Here is an 8,884-nt window from a genome sequence, read left to right on the forward strand (position 1 = left end):
ATGATCCAAAACTACCCTTAAAATTTCATAGCTTACATATTTTGCATACTCCCTGTCATGTTTATAGTTGCTTATTGTTTTACTTATATCAATTGGTAAAATTTCACTTTCATGAACCTCCCTATCACAGATATGCCCTCCCTGAATATACCAATTGCGATCCCCATAAATAACTTCCTTTAATATTTCATCTTTAAGCCCCACACAAATCATGCCATATGATTTCTACAATATCTTTAACAACACCTTCTCTATTCTCACTACTGTTGGCAGGCACATTATCCTCACCATTCTCACTCTAATTATCTTCTTCACTATCTTCATTACTACCATCTAACATAGCTTTTTCCCAGGGATGTGTGATAGGACCACTCTTAGTCTCTGCTTATAAAAATGATCTGATGGATGGAGTGAGCAGCAGTTTACATCTGCTTGCTGATAAACATTGTGCTGCACAGGAAGGTCTCATTGTTGAATGACTGTAGATTAGATTAATTCAATTGGATAGATAAAAAATCTATTCACCAAGCAGCAATAGAATACACACATAAAAGAAGGTTATAACTAGACTAGTTTTTGGAGCCTGTGGCTCCTCTTTCAGGCAGAAGGTTGAAGGGGAAGGAAGAGGGGTGAAGGAAAAGGAATGGAAAGGTATAGGAAAAGGGGCAGATTTCAGGAAAGTCACCCAGAGCCACAGGTCAGGAGAGAGTTACCACACAGAATGAGAAGGAAAGACTGATTGTTGGAGACTGCATCACAGTCTGCTGCTGTGTAGTCAGTGATGAGTGCTGCTGCTGTTGTTGCTGATGCTTCAATTGTTGAAAAACTGTCTGATTCTGTTGGCATAGAAGAAGAAGAAGATGATGATGATGTGTTGTCAAGTCTGTCTCCAGCAAACATAACTTTTCTCTCAAAATATAGTTTCCAGTGAGCATAGAAACTCTCTGCATTCCTGCATTTTAATTTCCTTGTATTTCATGATCATGTACTGGAGGTCATGTTCCAGTATGTATTGTGTATCACAAAGGGTTGTAATCATTTCACCTATCAGTGGGAAGCCAGCATTCCCTCACAAATATTCTTTGCTAATTGCTTGGTGAAGGAACCCATCTGCCAAATCGGGGGATAGGTGGAATTTTTGTAGGAAGTCTGCCCTCAGTATTGGGTCATACACATTGGCTATAATGAATTACCATGTAAATGTCCCATGTAACCCTATATTTACTGTATTTTCCACAGTTCCTAAGTGTTTGAGGGGGGTGTCAGTGGTAGCACATAGTTGTGCATCCGACATTTCATACATTAGTTTAAATAAACAAGCAGATATGGTGCTCACTGTGGAGCTGGTGTCCATTAAGAAGAGTGTGTTAGAGGTGTAGTCCCACATGTAAGATTGTATCTGCTCCTGCTGACTTGGTCAAACTGATTTGGCCATTGCTCCTGATTCTTAAGTGTTGATATTGTCTGTTGTGATTAAGGGTACCTATTGTGATCTCCTTCAGAAGTTCCAGAAAGTCACATAGTTATGAGCAGAAACTATAATTTCTTATAGGAAAAATTCCCACAGACTAAGAGTGTAACATGCTGGTGACATCCAGTTTGAAAGTATCTTTGAGTTCACATCACTTCATCTGAGAATCAATATTCATTGCCAGAAATCTTATATTTTTTATACATTCAGCGGAGGTGCCATCTACAGTTAATGTAACAGTGTCATTTTGACTCTTCAGACTGAAATTCATGACATTTGTTTGTATATTGACCAATTGTAAACTTCCATAAGGGTTTCATTTGTTTTCTCTTCAAGGAGTTCTTTCATTTTATGAGTAACTATAACATTGCTGTTCTCAGCAAAGATATTTTTTTCTCCATGGTGAATATTATTGTTAAAATCACTTATGTATGTCAGAAACAGTTCTGGCGCTAGTATGCCACCCCGAGGAACCCATATATTATTGCATTCGGTTCTGATAGTGTTTTACTTTGTTTGAGGTATGTATTATGTCTATTCTTTGTACCAGTCATTAGGTAAGCCTCTTATTCCTAATGTTTCTAGCTTATTTAGTAGAAGCTTATGGTCAGCAGTATCAAAAGCCTTGGAAAAGTCTAAAAATATGCCTGTGATACACTTATCTTTGTCAGGAGCATCAAGTACTACTTTTGTAAATCCCACTATACCTGACTCTGGATGTCTACCACTTCAGAAACCAAACCAAGTTTCTCTTAAAAGGTTGTTCTTATTCAATTAATTCATTAATCTGTCTTTCGTAATTGATACTATTGTTTTTGAGAATGGTGACAACAGGGAAATGGGACAGTAGTATTCTGTATCTTCTGCTTTACCTTTCTTCACCAAAGGTACAACTCTTGCACGTTTTAAATACTTTATAATACACTGATAAAGCTCTAGAGTGAAATTTTCATCAGGTCATGATCAAATTGCAGTCTGTCTATTTTGTTTTCTACAATAATAATAAATTAAGAATAAGAATATTATTATTACTATTTATTTATTTTGTGTGGCTCAATGGCCCGGTGCAACTCTTTCAATTAGCCACGATTTCATAAACTTGCGTGGCCCTAATCTACCCCAGTTTATCCAAGAAGGGAAACGAGACCTACAGTTTAATATGGAACCAGAACCATGTGTCATTTATTGTGACTCCTCACATCATTGAGAGGTGAAGGGTAGAATCCGTGGTCAGACTTAGATTCGATCCTGCAATCTCTCGGCTTTGTCATGCTCTTTATTGTTAGACCAGCAGGCCTACCTTCTTTTCTACAGATTCTATAAATGATATCAAGTTATTCCTTTAGTGAAACCACACCAGAATTTTTCCCACAATCTATAAAAAAATTATAGGTAATGTTGCATATACAATATACTAATGCATAAAGGTAACAACTTGTCAAACAATAGAGGCACTGGGTCATTGACAGGCACATAACCAAGACCAAAAACTTGTTAGCATTCAGAGAAAGAGTGCATGTGCATGTACACACACACACACACACACACACACACACACACACACACACACACACACAAAAGTGTGCGAGGGCCCACACATGTTCAACCTGCTCAGTTACATTGAACCATCATAATATAGCTTCAAAGTGTGAACGTCTTGGGATTGGGAAGAGGGCACCCATGTACATGCATATGTCTGTGCATTATAGCTTCAAAAAGGATCTATGTGAAACCTGGCAATGTTTCACTTGAAGTTTTTTGCAGATTTTAACAACTATTGTTTATTTTCAGGGACAACTGACAGTTAGTAAGAGAAAACCTGAAGAGAAGACAATATGGGAGGCCATAGTCACTGTTCTGAAGACTAAGAAACTTCTTCTAAGATCATTGTATTTATTTTTCATATGGTAGGTTTTATATCATAGATGTTAGTAGTGATAAGAGAGTACTACACAATGAGTGAGATAATTAAATTTACTCACCTGTATGATTAATCGGTAAAATAACTACCCTATGAAAAGTTAAAAATCTCAAGGTTATCCAAAGAATAAACATATTTATGGAATGGTGATGGAAGAAATTAATTGAGTTTTTATGTGTAATTATTATTGTTTTCTTTCTATTTAGGGCGGCAAATGCATTTGTCTACTATGGACTGTCTATCAATTCAACCTCTCTGGGAGGAAATAAATATCTTAACTTTGCACTAGTTGCACTAGTTGAGATTCCTGGTTACACAATCTCCTGGATTGCTATGAATCGATTTGGGAGGCGTTCATCATTGGTGATATCAATGCTTATGTGCAGTGCCACTTGCCTAGGTGCAGCATTTGTACCCCAAGGTCAGATTTCAAATGTGTTGAAGTTATATAGGGAGTAAATGCAGTGGAATTAGCCTTAAATATTGCTAAGAAACATGCTAAACCAGATGGTAAATATTTGTAATTGAAACATACGTATCTACACTTCCAAATATTTAATCTAATGACAGATTTACAGAATCTAGCAATTTTTTTTCTGCCAATAGTTTGTTCTCTCTGTCTTAAAGCATACTTCTTTTGTACAGTTACCTTTATACTAATCTAAAAACTGTTCTTCATTTGTTCAGTTTTACATCATGTTTGCTATAGTTTTTTTACACCATCCATTCTCTGATGAGCCAAAACGTTATGACCACACCTGCCCCAAGACTGAATACCATATATTGATGTTTGAGGCATGTGACATGGTAAATAGAGAATATGTATAAGCAGAGCAAATGTATGAATCAGGAACTATTCTAGTAATGATACAAGCCCCAAATGGGGAAATCCACTGGCATAAGCAACTTTAATAAAGGACAGACAACAATGCTGGCAATATGGCAATAACTGAACATAACAACTTGCTTCCAATCATTAACTTTAACTGTCCCTGGTACCCTTTTTCAAGAGAGATTAATTTATGTGAGAAATCATTTGTAATCCCTCTAAATGATCAATCAGCATCCATACAGCAACAACTGACAGTTCAGATGTGTTCCATGTTTGTTTATTTATAGCTGCCCATCTCACACAGTACCCAGCAGCATAAGTCAATTTCTTTAACATAGAAAATAATCTGCTTTGTTATCTGTGAAAAGTGTATCTTCCAGCTATAGATATTATAATTATATGGTTTCCTCAAATGCCAGGGATAGGACTCAAGAGACTATGTAATTAAAAGAATGGGGAAACCTGTTAGTGGACATTAATTTGGGGTGTGTCCATCCTTCACCTTTCTGACAGCTTGAATTCTGCTGGGGACCTTTTCAGACAGGTGTCTGAATGTTTGTGGAGAAATGGCAGCCTATTCTTTCTCAAGAGTTGAAACCAAAGAAAGTAGTGATGTTGAATGCTCGACTCTTGAGTGAAGTCAACGTTCTAACTCATCCCAAAGATGTTCCTTTGTGTTCAGGTCAGGACTCTGGGCAGGTCAGTTTGTTTCAAAAAATTGTCCACAAACCATTCATTGCCTCACAGATGCTGCCTTACGACAGCATACTTATACAAATGATCATAATCTCTGAACTGTTCCTCTACTGTATGCAGTACATTATGGTGTAAAATGTGTTAATATCCTTCTACATTTAGTGTTTTCTTAAGCACAATAAGCAGACCACACCTTGTTCATGGAAAATACCCTCATACCATTACACTACCTTCCCCATACTTCATTGTTGGCACTACACTTTATGGCACATAATGTTCTCCAAGCATTTGCCACACCTAAACCCTTCCATCTGATTGCCATAAAGTACAGCTTGATTAATCACTCCACATTATTTGCTTCCAGTCATCCAGTTTCCAGTGGCATTGCTCTTTACACCACCTCAAGTATCACTTAGCATTTACTCAGAAATATTTAGTTTATGAGAAGCTGCTCTATCTTTGCACCCCATTCTTTCTAACCCCCTATGCACACCAGTCATAGTGCTAGTTGGTAGGACTCTGAAGCTCATGAGCAATGCTTTCCATTGATTTAATGCAATATTTTATAACCACCATCTTGATGCTCAATGGTCCCTGTGCTTCAGTACATGAGGTTTGCCCGGTCTTGGTTTCATTGTAGTTCTTTCATATTTCCACTTAATCACATCATCAACAGTCAACTTGGGCAGCTTTAGAAGTGTTGAAATACCCTGAAGGATCTCCTACTCAGGTGACATCTAATAACTAGTCCACATTCGAAATCACAGAGCTCTTCTGATTGACCCACTCTAGTTACTGCTTCTCTACTGACAACACAATACACCCTGTCTCCTTTTAATACTGGTAGTCCACCTTTCATGACATATAGTGTTCCATTCCACATTACTTAGGTGTGTCTGGATACTTCTGATCAGATAGTGTAGACCACATGTTCTCTTTCATGAAGAACCATTAGGGAAACAGATGCTTTGATATTTCCAAATACTTTCAGATTATTTCCATTTTTTTAGTATACAATTACTTTCCTTTAGCTATTGTCTGCAGTTATTGTACCAAACTGTAGTAAATTATCAAATTTGCAAGCCAACATTAACTTTACTTACAAAAACTCATCTAGTCCTTTCTGATGTTTGATGCTGAGTGATTTTAAATTTTAGCAAATAATAAGTATTTTTGAAATAACTTAATTTTTAAACTGAATTCCTGTCAGGCATTGTTTTCCTTATCATTGAGTAAATTTTCTGATTTTTACTTCCTCTGAAATTGAACAATATTGTTGTGCAGTCATGCATGTTACTTACAAGGGAACATCCCCATCGCACCCCCCTCAGATTTAGTTATAAGTTGGCACAGTGGATAGGCCTTGAAAAACTGAACACAGATCAATCGAGAAAACAGGAAGAAGTTGTGTGGAACTATGAAAAAATAAGCAAAATATACAAACTGGGTCGTCCATGCGTAAGATAGGCAACATTAAGGGCAATGTGAGGTGAGGAGCGCCGTGGTCCCGTGGTTAGCGTGAACAGCAGCGGAACGAGAGGTCCTTGGTTCAAATCTGCCCTCGACTGAAAATTTTAACTTTTTATTTTCAGTTTATGTGAAGAACTCTTATGTATTCATCACTTTTTTTGGAGTGATTATTACATCCACAAGAAAACCTAAATCGGGCAAGGTAGAAGAATCTTTTCACCCATTCGCCAAGTGTACTAGTTAGGTGGGTCGACAACATATTCCTGTCATGTGACGCACATGCTGTCACCAGTGCCGTATACAAAATATCAGACGTGTTTTCCTGTGGAGGAATCGGTTGACCTATGACCTTGCGATCAAATGTTTTCGGTTCCCATTGGAGAGGCACATCCTTTCGTCAACTAATCACACGGTTTTGCGGTGCGGTCGCAAAACACAGACACTAAACTTATTACAGTGAACAGAGACGTCAATGAACGAATGGACAGATCATAACTTTGCGAAAATAAAGAAAGCAAAATTTTCAGTCGAGGGCAGATTTGAACCAAGGACCTCTCGTTCCGCAGATGTTCACGCTAACCATGGGACCACGGCACTCCTCGCCTGACATTGCCCTTAATGTTGCCTATCTTATGCATGGACGACCCAGTTTGTATATTTTGCTTATTTTTTCATAGTTCCACACAACTTCTTCCTGTTTTCTCGATTGGTCTGTGTTCAGTTTTTCAAGGCCTATCCACTGTGCCAACTTATAACTAAATCTGAGGGGGGTGCGATGGGGATGTTCCCTTGTTAGTGTTATACTGGAGCTAAGGTAGCCCCTGAGGGCCGGCAACCCATATAACACCACAGAGGACAAGGGTGTCTATGCCCCCACTTGTGTTGTGACTGGCAATTCACAATTTTTCACAACACAACTTTTATTGATGTAAGTTCACAAGGTTGACAACTGAACATACAAATGAAAGATAACAGTAATGCAAAAAAGTTTCCTAATTGAGGCAAACAAAAGTTCACTTCTTAATTTCCACAAAAGTTCATGGTAACGCACTCACACACTAGTAACAGCCCAATTCCGAGACAAAGACATAATCTTCGACAGTTGCAATACACGAGGCCGGCATCTGGCATGAACTGAACTTTGGGCCTAAATAGCTGTCTCCAGCCAGTCAGATTTTAGCATAGTGATATTTCCTGCAGGCCGTGGCTCAAGCTCCCCCTGCAGGAAGTAGTGCTCGGAATGTCTGTTTCCGTAATCTTGTGTGTAAATAGCCAGTGTTTACCATGGTGCTTTTGGGTACACCTTTGGGCATAGACAACCTCATCCTTTGTGGTGTTATATGGGTTGCCAGCGCTCAGGGGCTACCTTGGCTCCGATATAACACTTAGCCTGCTGTCTCCCTGATTGAGGACAGGGAAAGAGCTAGTCAGGAGGCTAATGTAGCACATCACTCTTGCTTCTCCTCAAACTAGATTTTAAATATTTTTAAGCTCTGATGGTCTGTAGCAAATTCAAATGAAATAGAAAGTACATTGACAGCTAAGAATGACAATATATTTCCATGTATATCATAATTTGTGGCATATAATGTCGAATTAGAAACATATGTGATGACAAATATTTCCATATATATTTCCATATAAATTACATTACAGATGTTAACTGGGCAGTTGTATTATTATTTCTGCTGGGAAAGCTGGGCATCACATGCTCATTTGGTATCGTTGTGGTTTACACTGCAGAGCTGTATCCAACAGTCATGCGCAGTGCTGGTGTAGGAGCCTCATCTACCATATCTAGGCTGGGTGCTATGGTTGCACCATTTGTGCCACTGCTGGTAAAATTCTGAATTTCTTTCTAAGACATGAGTTCCTCACACATTGTAAAATTTATAGTTACAGTTGTTGCACACTGTTACAAATATTAGTTTAATAATTAATTTTGTGACACTTGTCTTACTACATTTTTTGTATTATTTCAGGGCACTTACGTTGAACCATTGCCACTGCTACTATTTGGTGTAGTTTCACTGCTTGCTGGAGTGCTCTCTCTATTGTTACCTGAAACTTTGGGAAGGAAGCTTCCAGATACAGTTGAAGATGCTCAAAATTTGTAGATAGTTGCCAAACAGAATTTGACCACAACAAATACATTTTTTTAAGAAACTTCCATGTTTTGTTATTAAATGTTACTCATCCTAGTAATAGTTCCTCATAAGATGTTCTATAATAGTTTGTCTGCCTTAGAATTTACCTACTTCTGTGCTCTTATGAAATTCAGTTGACACTGTTATTGTATGCAGAACAATTTTTAACAATGAAAAATTTATCAAACTCGTTACAAGAAAAATACTGAGAGAGAGAGAAGGTTTTTAAAAAACTTATGTGCTTATTTTCTATAAAAAGAGCATCACATTGTGCATATTGATTAAATGTACTTTTTTACAATACACAGGTAACACTCTATTTTGGTAATATGCAGTGCCAGTTTGAG

At 37.8% G+C, this 8,884-nt stretch overlaps 1 protein-coding gene across 6 annotated transcripts in view; it reads left to right on the forward strand.

The window, feature by feature from the left end:
• The window catches only part of LOC124555764 (organic cation transporter protein), a 283,841-nt gene extending 275,285 nt beyond the window's left edge, over positions 1–8,556 (forward strand). For all 6 annotated transcript variants that reach the window (XM_047129804.1, XM_047129809.1, XM_047129805.1 and 3 more), the window contains 4 exons: positions 3,263–3,378; positions 3,599–3,813; positions 8,047–8,228; positions 8,373–8,556. In XM_047129804.1, the coding sequence (XP_046985760.1) occupies positions 3,263–3,378; positions 3,599–3,813; positions 8,047–8,228; positions 8,373–8,507 (648 nt within the window). In that variant the 3' untranslated portion in view covers positions 8,508–8,556. The remainder of the gene's footprint in view (positions 1–3,262; positions 3,379–3,598; positions 3,814–8,046; positions 8,229–8,372) is intronic.
• The last annotated feature ends 328 nt before the right edge of the window (positions 8,557–8,884 follow it).

Source organism: Schistocerca americana, chromosome X, assembly GCF_021461395.2.
Source record: "Schistocerca americana isolate TAMUIC-IGC-003095 chromosome X, iqSchAmer2.1, whole genome shotgun sequence".
In the NCBI taxonomy this organism is placed as follows: domain Eukaryota; kingdom Metazoa; phylum Arthropoda; class Insecta; order Orthoptera; family Acrididae; genus Schistocerca; species Schistocerca americana.